At 57.9% G+C, this 20,980-nt stretch overlaps 2 protein-coding genes and 1 long non-coding RNA gene across 12 annotated transcripts; 1 reads left to right on the top strand and 2 right to left on the bottom strand.

Moving 5' to 3' along the window:
- On the top strand, nucleotides 1,958–7,670 carry LHB (luteinizing hormone beta polypeptide). Of its 7 annotated transcripts, none has more exons than XM_021093514.1 (7): nucleotides 1,959–3,151; nucleotides 3,430–3,630; nucleotides 3,730–3,891; nucleotides 4,650–4,777; nucleotides 5,312–6,568; nucleotides 6,901–7,068; nucleotides 7,359–7,670. In XM_021093514.1, the coding sequence occupies exons 1-5, from the start codon at nucleotides 2,996–2,998 to the stop codon at nucleotides 5,682–5,684; spliced, it is 1,020 nt and encodes a 339-aa protein (XP_020949173.1). In that variant the 5' UTR covers nucleotides 1,959–2,995; the 3' UTR covers nucleotides 5,685–6,568; nucleotides 6,901–7,068; nucleotides 7,359–7,670.
- Nucleotides 4,355–6,404, bottom strand: LOC110261017. Its single transcript, XR_002344720.1, has 2 exons — nucleotides 6,289–6,404; nucleotides 4,355–4,547 (listed from the first exon to the last, which is right to left on the bottom strand). It is a non-coding gene; the product is annotated as an uncharacterized LOC110261017 (long non-coding RNA).
- On the bottom strand, nucleotides 7,752–20,750 carry RUVBL2 (RuvB like AAA ATPase 2). 4 transcript variants are annotated; one of them, XM_005664694.3, is made up of 15 exons: nucleotides 20,384–20,750; nucleotides 17,156–17,210; nucleotides 16,040–16,095; nucleotides 15,583–15,724; nucleotides 14,153–14,282; nucleotides 13,925–13,991; nucleotides 11,891–11,997; nucleotides 11,714–11,807; nucleotides 10,921–11,044; nucleotides 10,470–10,564; nucleotides 10,249–10,367; nucleotides 8,986–9,105; nucleotides 8,480–8,609; nucleotides 7,992–8,106; nucleotides 7,752–7,860 (listed from the first exon to the last, which is right to left on the bottom strand). In XM_005664694.3, exons 1-15 carry the CDS (start codon nucleotides 20,393–20,395, stop codon nucleotides 7,838–7,840), a joined length of 1,389 nt encoding a protein of 462 aa, XP_005664751.1. In that variant the 5' UTR covers nucleotides 20,396–20,750; the 3' UTR covers nucleotides 7,752–7,837.

Here is a 20,980-nt window from a genome sequence, read left to right as displayed (position 1 = left end):
TGCTGGTGGATTTGACCATTGGAGCCCCTCAGCTTCTAAGTTGCTGACCATGTGATCTGAGAGCCCACCACCTTGCCCACCCTGGAGAGAGTGTCAAGAAGTTTATGGGGCGAGGTCTCGTCATGGCGCAGAGGAAATGAATCCAACTAGGAGGCTACAGGTTCGATCCGTGGCCTCGCTCTGTGGGTTAAGGATCCGGCGTTGCTGTGAGCTGTGGTATAGGTCAAAGACTAGGCTTGGATCCCACGTTGCTGTGGCTGTTGTGTAGGGTGGCAGCTACAGCTCCAATTGGACCCCTAGCCTGGGAACCTCCATGTGCCACGTGTGTGGCCCTAAAAAGACACACACACAAAAAAGTCTGTGGGGGATGGAGTCCCTGCTGTGGCACAACAGGATCGATGGCATCTTGGGAGCGCTGGGAAGCAGGTTTGATTCCCTGCCCAGGACTGCAGCTTAGATCGAGACTGCATCTTGAATCTGATCCCTGGCCCAGGAACTCCATATCCTGTGGGGTGGCCAAAAGAAGGAAAAAAAAGAACAAGCGTGTGGGGGATGGATTTCCCTGCTGGTGCAGCAGGTTAAGGATCTGGCATTGTCACTTCTGTGGCTCAGGTCACTGTGATCCCTGGCCCAGGAACTTCCACATGCCATGGGTGCAGCCAAAATATTTAAGAAAAAAGAAGAAGAAGGAGTTCTTGTCATGGTGCAGTGGTTAACAAATCCGACTAGGAACCATGAGGTTGCGGGTTTGATCCCTGGCCTTGCTCAGTGGGTTAAGGATCTGGTGTTGCCGTGAGCTGTGGTGTAGGTTGCAGACGCAGCTCGGATCCCGAGTTGCTGTGGCTCTGGCATAGGCCGGCGGCTACAGCTCCAATTGGACCCCTAGCCTGGGAAGCTCCATATGCCACAGGAGCGGCCCTAGAAAAGCAAAAAGACAAAAAAAAAAAAAAAAGAGAGAGAGAGAGAAAAGAAGAAGTGTGTGTGGGAGCATAAAAGCTGGAACACATAACCAGCTAGTTGAGAGCTGTTTGAATGAGAAATCTTACTGGTCAGATGGGGCAAGTGTTGGCTTAGAATGTTCTGTTTTGAGGGAACGAGCTACCTGTCACAGTAGGTATACAAACAAGGTTGAATGATAGAAAGAAGATCAGGATGCTTAAGAGTTTGGCCCTGGTGGGGAGTTGGAGTCAGGTTTCTATCCCTCTTCACTGTCCCAACCTTTGCCCTCCGCTAGGAAAGAGATAGCCCTTACTGTTGTCCACCTTGCGTAGGGCATAAGGTTTTGACTAGCTGGTCTGCCCCCTGGCTTCGGTTAGGGGTGACTTGAAAACCGATCAGCTTAGAGTGAGCCAGAAAATTCCAGCAGAAGTGGCCCCGAACGCCTGAAGGAGGGGGTCCGAGGGGGTCGGGCGGACCCTGGACTGGGCTGCAGAAGCCAGCCTCAGTTTTCCCTGTCTGAAGAATGGGTTTGTGGGTCGAACTAAGGGAGGCTGAGGAGACAGAGGCTTTATCCAAAATGGTTTTAAAGTGAGGAAGTGATGAGAGGTCAAGGGTAGACTCACGCCCCTTCATATGTATATGTCTATGCAGCCTCATGCCTTTGCCAATGAATCCAAACACACACTTTCTCTCTCTTTTGTCTTTTGTTTTATATCTCTGTCTTCTCTGTTTGTGGTTCCCACTTCCTTTCTTTTCTTTCTTTTTTTTTTTTCTTTTGTCTTTTTGCCTTTTCTAGGGCTGCACCCGAGGTATATGGAGGTTCCCAGGCTAGGCGTCTAATAGGAGCTGTAGCCACCGGCCTACACCACAGCCACAGCCACGCGGGATCTGAGCCATGTCTGCGACCTACACCACAGCTCACGGCAATGCCGGATCCTTAACCCACTGAGCAAGGCCAGGGATCGAACCTGAAACCTCATGGTTCCTAGTCATATTCGTTAACCACTGAGCCACGACGGGAACTCCCCCACTCCCTTTCTTCCTCTCTCTCTCTTTGTTTTGGCCATGCCTGTGGCATGTGGAAGTTTCCCAGGCCAGGGATTGAACCCGGGCCATACCAGTGACCCAGGCCGCTGTGGTGACAGTGCCGGATCCACACGCCACAAGGGAACTCCCCGACTCTTCCCTACCACCTCCTTTTCTGTCTCCAATCCCATCTTCCCATCATCTCTGGGTCAGTAGCTCTCTTTCTGTCCCTGTCTCTCACTGTCTCTCACCCATTCTTTTATCTATTTCTTTCTCATTCATCAACGTTCTTTCCACACCCCTGTCCTTTTTGCTAAGTATTTCCCTGTGGGTCCCTCCTCCGCCCACCCCCATACCCAGGTGGAAGTTTTCAGCCAAATCAAAGGCAGGCAGGCCAGAAGAAGCCGAAAGGGACTCCTTCAGCACATAGCGGGAGGGAGGCCGAGCGGGGGGATGTCTGGAAATCGTTACCCACCCCCTCACCACCCCCATCCATCGCCGAGGTGGGCTGAACTGGCAGAGGGAGGAGGTGGCCCAGAGCACTGGGACCCTATAGAAAAGGGGGATGTTTCTGGTGGATTCCCTGATGTTCTGGGTGACTCCGCCCTTCCTCACACTCTCTTCCTTTATTTCTGGGTCTCTGTCCCCCTCTTTCTGTCCCCCCCGTCTCTGTCTCCCCTATCCTTGGGGGGGGGTTCTCTGTATCTCAAACTCTCTATACTCTTGAGTTTCTATTTTTCCCTGCCCTCCCCCTTCCTGCTGTCCTCTTCCTCTAGCCACCACCCCCCCACCCCGACCCCGTCTCGCTTTTTCTCTGAGTTTTTATGCCTCTTTTGAGGTCTCTGCTCATTCGTCTCTCAAAGTCCCAGTCCCTCAGTGCCTGGGTCTCTTTCTCTCTAGAGTGAGATCTAGCCATCCACATGCCTGCAGGCCCTGCAATTGGCTAGGCTCCGTGTGGGCGGGTTCTGTCACCCCGGGCAACGGCAACAACAAGCCGGCTCGTCCTAGGCTCTGGGGCGGGGCTGGGACTATGGCAGGTCGGACCCTAGCTCTGCGCTATGGTCCTCCGAGGTCCCCCGTCTCCGAGACCGAGGTGTCTGGATCCTGGCCCAACTGGCATCTCACCAGCAGTGGCATCGCCCACCACTTCATCCCGCCTGTGCCCTTTCCCCCACCCACTGTGCAGGTGAGAGGACCACAGGCTCTTGGTCAAGAAGAGTCTGGGAGCCCAGTCTGAAGAAGGGGCCTGGGATTCCAGAAAGGAGCTGAGAGAAAAGGGGATTGGGGCTTGACTCCTGACTGACCGAAGAAGGGGATCCTAGGGTCTTGGGTCTGAGAGGGGAGGGGTCGGGTAACCTGGATGCCTGAAACTGGAGGGAGGAAAGGAGACTGACTGGGGGAGATCGCGGCTCGTGGGCCAGACTCCCGAATCCTTTAAGCCGATGTCCCCCACCTTCCGCCCAGAGCACGGTCACAGAGCCCCTGCCCCCGGCCGCAAAACAGGATTTGCATATCTGGGCTTTCGACGAGGTCATCAGCAGATGGGAGACAACCTCGGGCTCAGCTTACACGCCCAAGACCCTCGGCGGGCCCTACGCGCAGCCGAAGGCCCCAGAACCTGCGGACCCCACGCGGGCTGTGGGGATCAAGGATTTAGGGGAAAAAGTAAAGTTCGGCGATGCCCCGGTCCGCGGTAGACAGGAGTGGGGTCACACCGGAGTTCCGTGCGCCCTCACGTTGGGTCCCTGCGTCGCCTTCCCGCAGCTCAGACACCATGGCTGGCGCCTCCCTCGGATCACAAAGCACCAGTGCAGTGAGGCCAGGGCGCAGTACACCGGCTGGCCCGGCCTGGACGGGCCTACAACCTTCCATATCGGGCCCCAGCCCCCGGAGCTTGCGGACCACCACCGCGGGGGCCCTTCCCAGGTAGAGGAGAAGACCGAGCTGGCGGGTCCGGCAGAACGTGGAGCGCCTGGGGCGGGGTCAAGGGCGCTCCGAGTCTGGGGACGGGACAGAGACCCGGAGGCAGGAGTCAGAAAGAATTTTGCTTCTGGGAGTGTCTAAAGCGTCTGGGGCCGAATCAGGGGGGCACATAGCCTGGGGGCGGGGCTTTGGACCTGTTGAGGCGGGGCCAGAAGGAGGGAACTGGAAACCCGAAATCGCCGCTCTGAGGCTGGGGGCGCAACTAGTAAATTCTGGGGTGGGTCTAGGAGGCACTTCTGAGGCTGGGGGCGGAGCTAAGCAGTCGACTGTGTATGGGCAGAGCTTGAATATTCCGAGACTGGTTTGGGGACGGGAGGCGGGGGTCGGCTTTCTCCTTCCGGCAAGGAAGGCAGTGGCTTATTCCAGTAGCGGGACCGGAAAGATTTGAATCTGGAAGCGGAGCGGGTAAGGATCTTTTTTTTTCTTTGATGTTTGGGGGCTTGGCTTTGCGTTCGATGATGGACAGAACGTATTTGGATTTTGGAAGTGAGGTTCGTAAAGGTTCCGATTTGGGGAGCGAATCTGAAGTGCCCCGGCAATGCGATTGGTCAGGAAGGGTTCTGATCTGGCGGCGGCCGTCAGCGCCTGGTGCAGAAGGACTGTAGAGGCCGAAAGAAGAGGAATTCTCAGTCTGGGACACAGGGCATGGGACGGGGGTGTGAAAGTTTTCTTGCTCATCCCTCCTCCCCGGGCCTCCTCAGGCTCTCATCCCCTGGACGAAGAACCCCGAGCTGAGCGGCCGGCCTTTCGCAGTATCTGACCAGGGCATCCTGGACTGCCATCAGCTCTATATGACCACTTCGGCCCGGGACTTCCGAACCTACTCGAAGTGAGCCTAGGTCCTCACTTGGGACCATCCCCTGCACAGCCCCCCCCCCCGCGCCTAGGCTAGTGGGCCGCCGGGCCGCCTGGTGTGGACTCCCCTTCTCTGACTCAGTAGTCTCCACTTTCGGCTCCTGCACACTCAGAAGTTCGGACCTCTGCCCCTATCTCTTTTAGAGCCCTAGGATCCTTAGTGTCAACTCTCAGGAACAAAAAGGGCCCAAGAGGGAGTTTGGGATCTGGGGGTGTGGCCCTCAGGGTCTAGGGAGGGCCTCGTTTGGTATTTGGGTCCCCAGATACTTCTTTCAAGGATGCGAAAGTCCCAGATTTCAGGTCCTTGAATACCTCGAGGACCCAGGAATCTAGGCTAGGAGTCCGCAGCCTCATGCTTTCTAAAGAGTCCCCAATCCCTACAAATGTATCCTAGCCTCGCATCGCAGAAGTTCAGCAGCCTCCTCAGGACCCGAGGTCTAAACCTCAGCCTGGTCCAGAGGATCCAGCTGTGCCCTACCCATCCTGCCTCCACCCCCACTCCCAACAGGAAGGAGTTGTCAGGATACCCTCGCAAGGACTCGCTGACATACTGGAGCTTGAAGGAGACGCCCCAGGCCTGGGGCCACGGCCCAAAGCAGCCGTCCTATCCGTATTCCTCTTGGCCACCCGGGCCGCCGAAAACCCGCGTGCCCCGCGCCCGCCCAGTGATGCCCGTCGTGCCGCACCGCGGGGCGCAGTCTCTGGCTCAGGAATCCTACGGCCCCCCGCTGCACCCACTCCGCCGGCTCGACCGTTTCTGCCCGCTGGAGCTCCCTTGGGGAGGCCCCCACTGGAAGCCCGTGTCAGGCATTTACAGCGTGCCGCAAGCCTACGGCACCGAGAACTCCAACTACGGCAGCTTGAAGCCGGCGCTCGTCTGAGCGGGCGGGGCCGGCCGGGCCCCATACCCGGCCCCAAGCGGAGGCGGAGCCGAGCCTGGCTCGCCGCTACTGGGGCCACACTGGGCGGGGTCAAGATCGCGAACCCCGCCCTCCACGTGGGGAGGGGACAGCGTTCGGGACCCGCCCACTGAGCCCCTGGCCCACTCAGTTGCAGGGGCGGGACTGAACCTGGAACCTGTACTCTGGGGCTGTGGGGATCAGGAGGGCCGCGCCCTCTGCGGCAGAGCTTATCTTAGTGACTGAGTTAAATACCCTAAACCACGCTCTTTGCTGGGTTTGGTTCAAGCATCCGGGCTTTCGAGGGCTTGAGCGCGGGGGAGGTGGGGGTCTGGCCGAATTCACCGTGGAGGCACGGCGCATCTGGGCGCGGGTAGACCCCTCACCTCCGGGCACAGAATCCAATAATGAATACAGGCGCCTCCTAAGAGGTTAGACTCAGCCCAGGACGGGTGGAGCAGGGTAGAGGCTTCAGCCAATCACCATTCGAGGGTTGTCAGAGGGGCGCTGCTCCAGCCTCAGCCTCCCTCAGGATGAGCAGAGGGGGATCTGCAGAGCAAGGGGCGCAGCTGAGGGCTTTCTATACCTTATTTCTTGTGCCCCCATCGCGATCTCTTTAGCACCAGTCTGTGAAGTCACCCTCAACTTGGCCGTCTTCTGCTGCTTGGCGAGGGAGCGCTCAGGTGGGCGGATGGGGTGCATCGCTGAGCCACTGATGCACCTCCCTGACCTTGCCTGCTTCTCAGCCCCCGGGGAAGATTAGTGTCCAGGTTACCCCACTTCCAGTGGCCTTGCCGCCCCCACAGCCTGCAGGTATAAGACCAGGTAAACACGGCTTGGAGACACCAAGGATGGAGATGCTCCAGGTAAGACTGTTGGGAACCCGCGGCACCCGGTGACTCCATGCAGCCCTCAGCTGGCAGGAAGAGGGAAAGTCCTGTGACCCGGTGAAGGAGGCCTCTCTCTCGAAGGCTGTGGACAGCCAGCAGGAGGGAAGCTGGTGGGGCAGGGCCTGAGGGTGGGCATCTGAGGTGCTGGGGTATCCAGGGTCCCTGGGAGGGGGGGAGGGGAGATCCTTGAATGGCAGATGTCAGGCGGAGGAGCTGTGTCCCTGAGTGTCACATGCAGAGGGTGGAGGTGGGGAAAGGGCTGGGGGCGGAGGTCTCAGGCTGGCCCTGAGGCACTGGCCTTGTCCCAGGGACTGCTGTTGTGGCTGCTGCTGAGCGTGGCCGGGGTGTGGGCATCCAGGGGGCCACTGCGGCCTCTGTGCCGGCCCATCAACGCCACCCTGGCTGCTGAGAATGAGGCTTGCCCTGTCTGCATCACCTTTACCACCAGCATCTGTGCCGGCTACTGTCCCAGCATGGTGAGCTATGCAGGGTGGGCACCTGCAGACGGGTGCCGCCTCCACCACAGATCCGGGTGGATTACTCAGGGCCAGGCCCACAGAAGACAGGAGGTGGCACCGGGACGGCAGGGTGGCCTGCCCCTCTAGGCAGAGGCTGGGGAGTTGGAGTCAGAGTGGGGCCTGTGGGTGGGAGAACACAGAGGGTCCCCTGGACACCTGAGTCTGGGGTCTGTGGGGTACTGAGGGGGGACCTTGGGGGAGGGCTGGGCCCCAGGTAGACACCCAAGCCCCGCCCCCACCCCCTACAGGTGCGGGTGCTGCCGGCTGCCCTGCCACCCGTGCCCCAGCCGGTGTGCACCTACCGAGAGCTGAGCTTTGCCTCCATCCGCCTCCCTGGCTGCCCGCCTGGCGTGGACCCAACGGTCTCCTTCCCCGTGGCTCTCAGCTGTCACTGCGGGCCCTGCCGCCTCAGCAGCTCTGACTGTGGGGGTCCCAGAGCCCAACCCTTGGCCTGTGACCGCCCCCTACTCCCAGGCCTCCTCTTCCTCTAAGGACTCCCGGCCTCAGCCTCCCAGGCCCACAGATGCTCCCCCCCACCAATAAAGGCTGCTCCACCTGCACTCTGGGGTTGTCTATTCTGGGGGCTGGGGCGTGTGAGCACGTGCGTATGTACACACCTACACCCACACCCACACAGTGGGCCCAGTTTCGGAACCATTTTATACAAAGTCACGGTGTCAGAACTCTGGTAGAAAACAGGGGAGGTGGGGGAGAGGGTGACGTGGGCTCAGGAGGTGTCCATGGTCTCGCCTTCTGTGGGGAGAAGGAAGGCCAGGTGGTCGGTGTGGCCCAGAGGGCAGGGCCCGAGCTCTCCAGGCCGGGCTCCCCTCCCTCTGCGGGCCGGCGGGCGGGCGGCGGTGGGCGGCGGGGCCGATACTCACTGAGCTCGTTGAAGAGGAAGGCATCCTGGTACTCCTTCATGTACTGCGTGGATCGTGACTCGTCCAGAAAGAGCGAGTAGACCCGCTTGATGTCGTCCACCTGGACCTCCGTGCCCTGATGGGGGTGCCAGACCTCAGAGGGGGGGCCCCCCCGGGGCGGGAGCAACGACTCTGGGGCCAGGTCGCCTGGGGTCAAATCCCAGCAGGGCCACCGCCCGGCCACGGCCCCCACCTCTCCACCCCTGGTGTGCTCATCTGTAAAAGGGACTTCACGGCATCGGAGTGCAGCCAATAGCTATTCAGTCGGCGCCTCCCGGCGCCTCCCGGGCGTCCGGCCAGGAGACACAGCAACCAAGCGCAGAGACCGGAAGCTCCCTGCCTCTGAAACCCAAGTCCTAGGACGAAAGGCTGTGGCCCAGGGAAAGCCCTGGGACCAGCGGGCCCTCCACTCACTGCTCCAAGCCCCCAGGGCGCCCTCAGCCGCTGACCTTGCGCTTGCGGCACACCAGGCTGGCGGCTGTAATGAGCTGGATGGCGTAGCGCAGGGAGGTCTCCAGCCCGATGCGGGTCAGCACCGTGTAGGCGTCTTCGCTCATCTCCACATCCTCCTCCTCGCACCTATGGCGGGGGCGGCGGTCAGCCAGGGTGCAGACTCTGCCGCAGAGCCCTCCCCCAAGGGGCGCTGCTGCACCTCCTGGGGCCACGTGGAGTCTCACTCTCAGAGGCACAGGATGCTGAGTGCCAAGGGCCGCTGAGGCACCGGCTGAGCCTAAACCTGGGGTGGGCCTCCGGACCCTCCCACTCCTGGGCTCCCCCTCACCTCCCCCAGCTGTGTCACCAACACCCCCCCGCCTTTCTCCAACCCTCACAACCTCCTCAGAGGCCACTGCTTCGATGCCCAGCCCAGCAGGACTTCTGGCGGGCCCAGCCACCTCCCCTTCAGACCTCGGGGTCCCCATGGGCCAAAGAGGGTGGACACCAGCCCCACCCGCACCGGATGCGGAGGATCTGCTTTGTGTCTTTCTCGCTGTAGGGGGAGGTGGAGACGATGAGCAGTCGGTCCAGCAGATCGATGGGGATGCCATGGGGGCTCTGGTAGCTGGTGCCCCGGATCCTGGGCAGGAGGGGGAAGGGAGGGCGGTCAGGGTGGTGCTCTTAACAGCCCGGCTCCCCATTCCCCTTACCCGGACAGCCCTCCCCACCCCTTCCGCCATGGCCCACTCACTGGGTCAAATACCACTCGCTTGGCCTTCAGCTCCCGGCCGGCTGGCGTCACCGCCTGACAGCACAGCCGGCCCCTGACTGCATCCCTCCCCCTCTAGAGCTGGGCTGGATTTAGCTAGAGATCTATGTCTGGGATTAGCGGCTCAAGGTCCCGCTTCTCTGCTTGACACAGAGCTCCACTGGCACAGTCCTGTCCCCTGCTGCACATGGCAGGTGCCAGGAAACAGCAGATTCCTTTTTTTTTTTTTTTTGGCTACACCCGAATCATATGGAAGTTCCCCGGCCAGGGACTGAACTTGAGCTGCAGCTGCAGCAACTCTGGATCCTTAACCCACTGCACCAGACTGAGGATCAAAGCCACGCTGCTGCAGAGACAACACTGGATCCTGAACCCACTGCACCACAGCAGGAACTCTAGCAGATTCCATAGCAACACGGGCTCAGCTCAGAGCCCCATCTGCGACCTACACTGCAGCTAATGGCCTGAACCCACTGAGTGAGGCCAGGGATCAAACCCACATCCTCATGGATAGTAGTTGGGTTCTTAACTTGTTGAGCCACAAGGGGAACTCTGTCAGGAATTTTTCCTTAGCATCCTTGGGCCAAGGGGAATAAGTTTTGTTCTGTTTATTCCTAAGTAGTTGGATCTAAGTGACTTAATTGGAGTGGTTTACAGAGCACCCGACTCATGTCACGAGGTGTCCCTCAAACATTTGAAAACACCCACAGCACTCCTGTGTTCTCTGCAGCACCCCGCGTGCCTGCCTGGGCACACAGTTTGGAATCTGTAACCTTGAGGCCTCTGGGAACAAGAAAAGACAGAGCATGCTGGGTCCCAGAGCGCCTGTGCAGCTGGGCACCCACCAGCCCCGAGCGCTCGCCTGCTTTTGTTTGAGGGAAAGTACGCCAGCCGCCCGGGCCCCAGCGCCCGAGGGCAGCCCACTACAGCAGCGCAGCTCCCCAACGAGGTGCTCCGCAGCCCTGGCCTGTTTAACCCTGTGGCCTTCCTGCCACCCAGCACGCCCGTTCTCACCGGGTGATGCCGCGGTTGGTGGCCATGATGAGGACAGGTGCCATGTCACTCTCCAGGGCCCGGTTGAGGAAGGAGAAGCTCTCGATGTCCAGCATGTGGACCTCGTCGATAAACAGCACCTGGGGGCCATCGGGGGGGGGACATGAAATCCACCTCCCGCGCCCCCTCTTCTCCTGCGAACCCCCGCGGGCCGCCTGCCGTGGCCTCGGCCAGGTACTCACGCCAGGGATGATCTCCGCCTTGCCCTCCTCCCGCCACTCAGCCACCTTGGCGTTGATCTGCTCTCGGACTTCTGACTTGATCTCCCCCGTGTCACCTGCCGGTTGTGGGGGGTGTCAGAGAGGAGACAGGGATCCAGGGCCGGAGGCGGGACGATGACCCAGAGAGATGGGAGGCCGGGCACAGAGGGAAGAGAGACCCAGACTGGAGTGGCTACGCGACATGAGGGCCGGGGAGTCGGAGGGGCCCCAGAGAGGAAGAACAGAGGCAGAGGGGGTACAGGGGCGCCCCCGTCAGACCACCTGAGAGAAGGACTCAGGCAGGAGTGGGGAGGGGGCAAACCACACACCGAAGGAGAAAAAGATACAGAGGAGACGGGGACGCCATGGGCACTGGCAGGTGGGAAGAGGGAGCTCGGGGCCGGGGGTTGGGTGGGTGGACAGACGGCCTCACCTGAGAAGAGGGCCAGGAAGCCCTGGGTGCGGGAGTTGATGACATCGATCTCGTGCAGGGACACGGTGTGCACGACTTCCTTGCGTTTCTGGAGCTCCCCATCCGGGCACTGCACGAACTTGGTCTGTGGGACCAGGGGCAGGGTTCAGGCGTGGACAAGGGCAGAGAAGGGCATGGGGGGCGGGGGCAAGGCGCTGTCGGGGGGAGACTGGGGCGCGCTGGAATGAGGTGAGGAATCCAGAGGGGGTTCCCCAAACCCCCAGGCCCAAGAGGTAGTCAAGACAAGGGCACGTTTCTTTTTTTTTTTTCTTGTGTTTGAGGGCCACACCCGCGGCATATGGAGGTTCCCAGGCTGGGGGTCAAATGGGAACCGATGCAGCTGCCGGCCTACACCTTGACCACAGCAACATGGGATCTGAACCGTGTCTGTGATTTACACCGCAGCTCATGGCAACGCTGGATCCTTAACCCACTGAGTGAGGCCAGGGATCGAAGATGTAACCTCATGTTTGCCAGTCGGATTGTTTCCACTGTGCCACGAAGGGAACTCCGAGGGCATTTTTCAATACTCTTCAAGAGCCCTGAGGGACATGGGGGTGCCTGGAGGACACCGGAAAACCAAGTGCCAAGCTGGGCACACCAGCTGTCCTAGAGGGTATGGGGAAGAACCAGGAGTAGCAGGGACATGGGGGTAGGGGGTGACAGGAGGATCCCAGGCCTGGCCCCCCGGGGGGAGATGGAGCAGAGAGAAATATCCTGGCACCTGATGAGGGGACCCCAGAGCCCAGCTCACCTGGGAGCCCATGGCATCATAGTCGCGAGCACGGGTGAAGGAGCGTCCCAGCTTGGAGATCTTGCCCGTGGCTTTGTCAATGGTGATCACGTCCCTGCAGGGTAAGGGGGGTGGTGAGAAAAGGAAGGGCTAGAGTCCCTCCACCCCCAGCCACCTGGTGCCACCCCCGCTGCTCACCCAGCCTGGACCTTGTCCTTGGTCAGGGACTCGATCATCTTGGTACCCAGGTCATATATGGTCTCCATCTCTGTGGTCTTGAGGGTCAGCTTGCCCACCTTGGAGCCCTGACGGGTGACACGCCAGGCACAGGGCTCAGAGAAGGCCCCACGTGTCTCCCCAACACAGCCTCAGCATGGGCATGACAAAGGGCAGCTTTGGGGGCTTGATGGGGCTATTCATTGACAGCACGGCAGCGACAGTTTCGTGGGTGCATGAAAACCTAGCATCCTGCAGACCTTCAAGGGTGCGGCTTATTGGATGTCAATTGCTCCTCAATAAATCTATTATTAAAAGCTCAATATGGGAGTTCCCGTTGTGGCTCAGCAGGTTAAGAATCCGACTAGTATCCCTGAGGATGCGGGTTCGATCCCTGGCCTCGCTCAGTGGGTTAAGGATCCCCCACAAGCTATGGTGTAGGTCCCAGATGTGGCTTGGAGCCCCTGTTGCTGTGGCTGTGGCATAGGCTGGCAGCTACAGCTCCGATGTGACCCCTAGTCTGGGAACCTCCACAGCTGCTGGTGCAGCCATAAAAATTAAACAACAAACAAAAAACAATAAAGGAACAAGCAAAAACCTCAAAGACAAAGTGGATAAAAACAACAGGGACCTGAGGTCCCACAGAGCGGCCAGTGCCCAGGAGGGTCCCGCTCTTTATACCCAAATAAAAGGTGGTTTCTGATCACAAACCCGAAGGTGGAGCTGAGCTAAACACAATTAAGAAAATAAAACTGCCAAGCCTTTCCCACAAGATAAGCTAAGACAATAAAAGTGCCACAAGCTCTCCCCATGAGATAAGCTAAGAAAACAAAATGCCTACAAAATAAACAGTCACCTAGCCTGGGCTTTTCCCAGCATATCCAGGTCTTTGCCGGTTCCCTGAATTGTTTCCACAGTGAGGTGCTCCCTTTGCAGGGACAGGTGGCAGGATGAAGGGACAGAGGTAGGGGTGGGAGTTAAAGGGAATTCTGGCTGTTCATTTTTTGGTTTGCTTTTTAGGGCCGATCCTGCAGCATATGGAAGTTTCCAGGCTAAGGGTTGAACTGGAGCAGCAGGTGCCAGCCTACAGCTGCCACAGCCATAGCAACACCAGATGCCAGTCATATCTGTAACCTACGATCCAGCTTGGCAATGCTGGATCCTTAACCCATTGAGAGAGGCCAGGGATCAAACGACATCCTCATCGATACTAGTTGGTTCTTAACCTACTGAGCCATGATGGGAAGTCCCTGGCTGTTCATTTTGATTTTTTTTTTTTTATTTTTTGTCTTTTGTCCTTTTTTAGGGCCGTATCTGTGGCATATGGAGGTTGCCAGGCTAGGGGTTGAATCAGAGCTGTAGCTGCTGGCCTATACCAGAGCCACAGCAATGTCAGATCGAAGCTGTTTCTGTGACCTACACCACAGCTCACAGCAATGCTGGATCCTTAACCCACTAAACAAGGACAGGGATCGAACCCACAACCTCATGGTTCCTAGTCGGATTCGTTTCCGCTGTGCCAGGACGGCAACTCCTTATTTTGATTTTGATTTTTGATTTTCAGGGACACACCTGCAACATATGTTAAGTTCCCAGGCTAGGGGTTGAATTGGAGCTGCAGCTGTTGGCCTACACCACAGCCACAGCAACGCAGGATCCGAGCCACGTCTGCGACCTATGCCACAGCAACACTGGATCCTTAACCCATTGAGGGAGGCCAGGGATCGAATCCACATCCTCATGGATACTAGTCAGATTTGCTACCGCTGAGCCACCCCGGGAACTTCCATAAAACAGGTTTTTTTCAAGCCTGACTAGGAATTCACTGAGAGAAACTTCCAGACCTTCTCTGACATTCCACAGCTTGGCTGTAACTGCTCCCAGTATCCCTCACAAATGGACAAACTGCTGTCCGCACATGGCCATCCCCAATGTGTGGCATCGCGAATGTTCCATGGGATTCGGACCTCACCTTGGACCCCACATCCCCACCCTCCAGCCCCGGGGCAGACTCACCGTCCCGGTTGCCGGCCGATCGATCTGGATCTCCACCACCTCCCCTTCGATGATCTCCGTCTCCTCCCTGGCCAGAGAACAGACCTAAGGAGCGCGCCCGAGCGCGGGCCCTGCAGGAATCTGCCCTCCCGTGAGCCCTTGGGCGCACAAAGGACACGCTGGCCAGGGCCGGGGTGGGGTGGGGGGCTGTCCCAGGGCTGCTAGGAGCGGGCAGCACCCCCTGCTTACTTGATGCGCACGCCAATGGAGCGCCGGAAGGCCTGGGTCAGCGCCTCCGTCTTGCTCATCTCCAGGGAGAAGATCTCACTGCCGGCGATGGCCGTGAACGGGGTGTCAGGGCCCAGGGCCTGTGCCATGCCTGCGGGGGGTGGGGCAGCCTGGGTCAGTGGGGCCGCCCAGGCCCCAGGAACCAAACAGCCACTCCGGGGCGAGCCAGCTCCTCCTTCCTCAGGCAGGAAGAAAGGAGAGGGGCTGGGTGCTGCGTGCAGACAGGGAGATGGAAAGAAAGCGAGGCCAGCGGGCAGGGGCGGGAGGGCTCGAGCCCCGAGCTGCCCAGAGCGCAAGCACCACGACTCTGGCATCTGGCCAGTCCTGCCTCCCAGCCTCTCAGGGCTTAGGGTTAATGATCAGGGCCTAGAGGCCAAGGGGCTAGAAGAGAAGGTAATCGAGTCAAACGGCCTAGGTTCGAATCCCAGCGTCACGACTTAGCACCAAGTGATCTTTTTATTTTTTCCATTTTCCTTCTTTTTTTTTTTTTTGTTTTTAGAGTTAACACAATATATTTATTTCAAGTGCCATTTACGCATATCACTGGCAGCAACAATCCTAATGACACCTGAAATATTTCTTTAAAGCACTAACAGTTACAAAGAATGGGTGCCGTTACGAAATTGTGCAACAGTGAAACTGTGGAAATATTAAAACACTGACTGACCAACAGCAGTATTTTTTTTCCATTTTCTTTCTTTTCTTTTCTTTTTTTTTAGGGCTGCACCCACGGCATATGGAGGTTTCCAGGCTCAGGGTGGAATCGGAGCTGTAGCTGCCGGCCTAAACCACAGCCACAGCCACACGGTATCTGAGCCGTGTCTGCAACCTACACCACAGCTCACGGCAACGCCGGATCCTTAACCCACTGAGTGAGGCTAGGGATGAAACCTGCATCCTCACAGACGCTATGTCAGGTTCTTAACCTGTTGAGCCACAAGGGGAACTCCTCAAAGACATTTTAATGTTTCACTCACCTGGGCAGCAGAGTGTGGCTATTAAGTTCTAGTCAATAAAGTATGAGCAGCCGTGTGTGGGAGGCCTAAGACAGCAGCTCAAAGGGAGCCACCTCCAGGAGGCACACCCTCATTGCAATTCCTCCTTCTCCTTCTATTTGGAGTATGGGTGCGAAGGCTGGCGTGTAGGCCACCTTCTTGCAACATGAGGTGACCCCGACATGCAACGCATGTTGAGGCAGGAAGGCAGGAGCTTCCATGGGACTGCTCGACAAGCCCGAGCTGGCCTATGTTCCGAATCTTCCAGTAAGAGAAGGAACCCTTAGGGGTGAAGCTGCTGCCGTCTTGTTGAATGTGGCTGAACCGGACCTTGACCTTCACGGGAGGGACCACCTGGCGAGACCAGGCGCGCTCTCCCCCCGAGAGGTCCCTTACCCATGGCGATGGCCGTCTTCCCGGTGCCTGGCTGGCCAGCAATGAGGACCGCCCGGCCGGCGATCTTCCCTTCGCGGATCATCTCCAGCACCACGCCGGCTGCTCGCCGGGCCGCCAGCTGGCCCACCATGCCCTGGGAAGCCTGGCGGGGAGGTGACAGAGCACATCAGGGGACTTTCTTGCTACAGGTCTACCCCTGCATTTCTACAGCCTCCAGGCTAGTGAGCTCAAAGAAGACGCTGGTGGCTGAGACTTCAGAAAAAAGCCAAAACAGCCTTTTCCACCCCCATTGTTTTTTTTTTTGAAAGACCAAAATAAAACTCCACGCGTGGGGAAATTTTACAGACATGCAGCCAAAGGTCTAGAAGGTCAGAACACAGTCCCCACAACCCCTGGGGTCCCCTCCACCCCAGGCCCCCAGGGAGCAGCCTTCCCACCACGGCCCCCTGGGCTCTACCTGCCGTGGCTCCAAGGCATCGTCGAGCCCCAGCCCCCGGATGTGGGAGTGAGCGCCTGTGTGCGGGGAAGGAAGCAGAGGCGGTTACCGGCCAGCTCAACTGGTTACAGGCCAGCTCGCTGGTGGCCATGTGTGGCCTGAGGGGAGGGGCGCCCCTACCCAGTGCTGGTGTCCGCCTTGGCCACGGTCCCCTCTCACCCCCCAACACACACGTCCCCACCTCACTGGGATGATGGCCAGACACGGTCAATGCTCAGTAAACAGAGTGGCTCCTAGGCTACATGGTGGCCTGAGGGACCTCCCAAGTTCTAATCATACTTCACGGGACCTGGGACTTGGAGAAACACAAATCGCAGCTATTATTATCAGCCTGGAGCCCTGCTGGGGCTCAGTAATCACCCCAGGCCCTTATTACTACCTCTCCTGGAAGCTGTGGATGAATGAGTGAACGAACAGGAATGAAGGAATGAATGAACGAATGAATGAGTGGTCTCCTCCCTGCAGGGCAGGCTCTCTGCAAAGGCTACACCCTGCTGAACCCTCTACACCCCCACTTCCTGCTCCCGGGGAGCTGGGACCAGGGGCTTGATTGCGTCACTGAGTCCTGGTCCCTTCAGCTAAAAATGGGATGACGGTGGCAGGAGGAACACTGCAGGGCTACGCCAAGGATTCAAAGGATGCAAACTCCCGTGTTCAGTGGTGACCTGTGGAGCCTCTGGCCTGCCAGGACCTGTGCCGGGGACACTGCTAGGAAGGAGCCAGGTCCCTGCCCTCTCAGAGCTGAAGCCCCAGCGTATGCTGGCTGGATGGGACATTCGCTGCGGGGCCAACCCCTGGAAGATCTCAGCAAAAACCCCCTTTCACGATTTCCAAGCAGGATGCTGGGGCACCCGGGAGGCCCATCAGGGCAGCCCAGCCAGCAGTGGTAGCTTGGGGTTGGGGCCTGACATGGTTCCCCCCCACCTCTGAGTCATCTGGGACTAAGGCCTCCCTCCTTACGGTGGGGTGGGGGAGTGTGCAGGCTGCCCCCCTCCAAGGGTCCCAGGTAGACTGGCTCTGGCAGGGGGCAGGGGGCAGGCAGGGGCTAGATCCTGTCCCTGACCCACGCTTACTCACCGATACGCTCGATCCTCGTCACATCGCGGATTTCCGGGACCTTGGTTGTGGCTGTCTGGTGTCAGAGGAAGAGGCGTCAGTCGAGCTTTTGCGGTCCCAGCTTTCAGCAACCCCTCCTCTGTCCCCCTGCCCACCCCACACGCAACAGTTCTTTCCTCTCCTCCCTGAAGGCAGGAGTTGTCGCCCATGAAGGCTGGTGGGTTGATCCCATTACACAGTCAAGCTCAAGCGGCCAGAGACTGCGTCTGTCTTGTTCATAGCCCTGCTCCCAGGGCCGGGCACACACTTGGTGCATGGAAATTATTTGCTGAAGGAAGAAGTCCGCCTTGTCCCCCAGAGCTGCAAGAACATACACAGAGCACAGGGCAGGCATCAACCTGGACATGTTCTGGCCCCTGTTGATCTTCCAGTGCCACCTCCCCACTGCTTGTACCTCACTGTCCCAGCTCTGTCACTAGACCTTTGCAGGTCCCTGGGTCCAGCCTGCTCTCTCCTCTACCCTGACTGAATCGGATCAAGCATCACTCATTAAGGGAGGTGCTCCCTGACCTCAGCCCCTGCTTGGCTAGTTTAGGGTCTCTGGATGTCTAAACTGAAGGAAGGGCCTCTTGGGAGTTCTCATCGTGGTGCAGGGGAAACGAATCCCACTAGGAACCATGAGGTTGTGGGTTTGATCCCTGGCCTCCCTCAGTGGGTTAATCATCCGGTGTTGCCGTGAGCTGTGGCGTAGGTCACAGACGCAGCTCGGATCTGGCATGGCTGTGGCTGTGGTGTAGGCCGGCAGCTACAGCTCTGATTGGACCCCTAGCCTGGGAACCTCCATATGCCGCGGGTGCGGCCCTTAAAAAAAAAAAAAAAGAAGAAGGAAGGGCCTCTTTGGGGAACCCGCTCTCCCTGCCGAGTCTCAGATTCTTGAGGGAGACTGTTGGATCGAGGTCCTGGGCTCTAACAGATGGGAGTCCCATAAAGGGTGCAGTCCACATCTCACTGGTTCCCTGCGGGACTCAGTGTTTGGGGTTGGACTGAAGGATGACCTGAAGCGTTGAGCTCATTCAACAAGCACATACGGAGGCCGCCTGTGTCCCCAGCTCTCCAGGGAGAGAAGTCAGCCATCGTCGCTTCTCATGTGAGGGAGACCGATGAGTAAACTCCACCTGGGACAGTTCCAGAACTTCATGGAGTTCCCACTGTGGCACAGTGGGTTAAGGATCCAGCGTTGCCACAGCCATGGTGGGGGTCGCAGCTGTGGCTTGGATTCGGGATCCTTCACCTGGGAATTCTAAATACCATGGGCGGGGCAAAACCCAAACCAAACCAAACCAAACCAATGGAGATGCACGCAAATGTTCATGGCAGTGTCATTCATAACCAAACAGTAGCAACAACCCAATACACTATCAATGGATGACTGGATAAGCAAAAGGGGGTTATCCATACAACAGAAAGTTATCCAGCCATGAAAAGGGATGAAGTTCTGATCCATGAACATGGATCAACTTTGAAAACATGCTGAGTTGATGAAGCAGCCAAAAAAGTCACGGGCTTAAGAGTCCGTTTATATGGAATGTCCAGAAGAGATAAATCCAGAGACAGAAAGAAAGGGAGGCCTAAGAAGCCAGTACACTGACCCAGTTCCTTGGCCAGCCGCCCCCAACCCTCTTCCTCCCCCAGGTCTCTCTTCCTCCACCAGCCCAAAGAAACTCTCCTCTTGGAGTTCCCATCGTGGCTCAGCAGAAACGAATCTGACTAGCATCCATGAGGACACAAGTTCCATTCCCGGCCTCGCTCAGTGGGTTAAGGATCCAGTGGTGCGATGAGCTGTGGTGTAGGTTGCCGACAAGGCTCGGATCCTGTGTGGCTGTGGCTGTGGTGTAGGCCAGTGGCTACAGCTCCAATTTGACCCCTAGCCTGGGAACCTCCATATGCCGCGGGTGGGGCCCTAAAAAGATAAAAAAAAAAAAAAAAAAAAAAAAAAAACAGAACAAAACAAAACAACATCTCTTCTCTATGGAACCAAGAGTTCAGACTTCCTGGCCACCACATGGTCACAAGTGTCCTCCCTTGCTGTTTGTGCAGCTCACGCCTATTCTTCCGCATGGGAGGCCGGTCACTGCACCCAAACCACTGTCAAGACGACTGAGAACAGACCTCCATCCACACCTCCCCAGCCTATCAGACTCTGAGACAAAAAAAAAAAAAAAAAAAAAAAAAAGACATTGATCTAGGAATTCCCAACGCTTAGCAACCCCATAAACAGACCTGCCTTCCTCAAAACTTTTCCTTTCACCCTAAGCCTCTCCCACCTCCCTCCTCCCCACCTGGTGACCTCATGGAAACAGAGGTCATGTCATTACAAAACTCCTACCATCCCCCTCACGCTTCCACTGCTTCATCCATACCCGTGGGAACCGGGTCTCACTGCCCTTCCCTCTTCTATACTCTTGGCCATGACCACGGACTCACATTTCACCCCCTCAGACACCAGTAACTGTCACCCCATCTTGACCGGGGTCACCACAGGAACGGAGGCATCTAGAAGCCATGTAGCCAGGTGCAACCCCCCAAGGTAAAGCCACATCCCTTCTTCATTCAGAAGTCTCTGGAGAAAGTACTTGGTGCCTGGTCTAGTGTAACTGGTCTTTCCTCTACGGCGTTCACGTGCATTCATTCAAGTGATAACTTCCTGATCACCACACTGAGCTTACCCCGGTAAAGCGCTTGAAATACGAAAATGGTCAGAACAATCCCACGACAAGATCCCAAGATGCCCCGCGTTCTTCCCCCTGTCTGTTAACACCCTCTGTGTTCTCAACATTTTGGCTCAAGACTCAGGAAGCAACTCCACGATCTGAAGCACACAGGACGGGTCCCCGCTGCCGTTTCATTCACGTCATCAACAACCCAAGACTGGATGGCTTAGAGCCCAAGACACTACAACCCTCGTCAGTCTTTAAGACGGCACAACTGTCACTGACTGCGCCCAGAGACTTGGAAGGTGGCGTTCCTATCATTTACATGAGACCGTAAATATTCACTTGAACCTAGGAGTCCCTGAGATCCTAGCCCCTTTTTCTCTCCCTCAGATCTAGAAGCCCGGGCCCCTAGCTCCCTCCTTCCTCAGACGAGGAGTCCAGGCGCCCAGCTCCCCCATCCCCGCTAAGATCCAAGAATCCAGGTCCAGCCCCCTGCTCCTTGAAACGCCTCAGCCCTCCGCACGCCAACACTCACCACGGTTGTCATGATGCTCACCAACCGCCAATATCCTAGCGGAAACGGAAACGTGCTAGGAACGAGGCGTTCTGACCCCTCTAGTCTCCCAAGTCCTCCAAGAAATCTCGGTGGTTCTTTATAAATATGCAAACCTCTCCTGGTGGGGCGCGGCGTCACTTTTAAGGCCCCGCCTACTCGCTGGAAGATGCGTTCCCGGAGCTTCGGGGTCCGTTCCCCACGCCTCCTGGCTCCTCCTCCTTTTACCCAGGCCTCTTTGCTAAGGCCTATTGCAAAATTCTTAACACTTCTTTGGGGAACCACACGTCCCCCACGCTTCCTTTCCTCCTTAGCCACCGTCTTCCCTCCCCCGCCCACTTTGGGGCTTCAAGCTTCGTATTGACAGAGCTGAAGACCAATCAGCGGAAGCAGCGGTAAACCCCGCCCCCCCAGCTCTTCCCGCCAGCCAAGGAGGTGGCGGGGATGAGCGAACCCTACACTGTCCACCAATGAGGGGACTCCAGAGCCCCGCCCCCGGACGCTGACCAATGACACTGGCCCGGGGGCGGGCACCGCCTCCTGGCAGCCGCAAGATTTCACTGCGGGAGCCCCCCTAGG

Source organism: Sus scrofa, chromosome 6 (genome assembly GCF_000003025.6).
Source record: "Sus scrofa isolate TJ Tabasco breed Duroc chromosome 6, Sscrofa11.1, whole genome shotgun sequence".
Lineage (NCBI taxonomy): Eukaryota > Metazoa > Chordata > Mammalia > Artiodactyla > Suidae > Sus > Sus scrofa.
The sequence above is the reverse complement of the archived record's forward strand: the minus strand, read 5'-3'. Positions and strand labels throughout refer to the sequence as shown.

What these genes read in the sequence shown, in the direction of transcription:
- LHB (XM_021093514.1), top strand. Translation starts at nt 2,996, where the DNA reads ATGGCAGGTCGGACCCTAGCTCTGCGCTATGGTCCTCCGAGGTCCCCC. An exon ending in TCAAGGATTTAGGGGAAAAA is followed by an intron (nt 3,631 to 3,729) that starts GTAAAGTTCGGC and finishes GCCTTCCCGCAG; the next exon opens with CTCAGACACCATGGCTGGCG. An exon ending in GACTTCCGAACCTACTCGAA is followed by an intron (nt 4,778 to 5,311) that starts GTGAGCCTAGGT and finishes CACTCCCAACAG; the next exon opens with GAAGGAGTTGTCAGGATACC.
- RUVBL2 (XM_005664694.3), bottom strand. An exon ending in ATCGGCCGGCAACCGGGACG is followed by an intron (nt 11,998 to 13,924) that starts GTGAGTCTGCCC and finishes GTCACCCGTCAG; the next exon opens with GGCTCCAAGGTGGGCAAGCT. An exon ending in AAGCAGATCCTCCGCATCCG is followed by an intron (nt 8,610 to 8,985) that starts GTGCGGGTGGGG and finishes CCCCCGCCATAG; the next exon opens with GTGCGAGGAGGAGGATGTGG.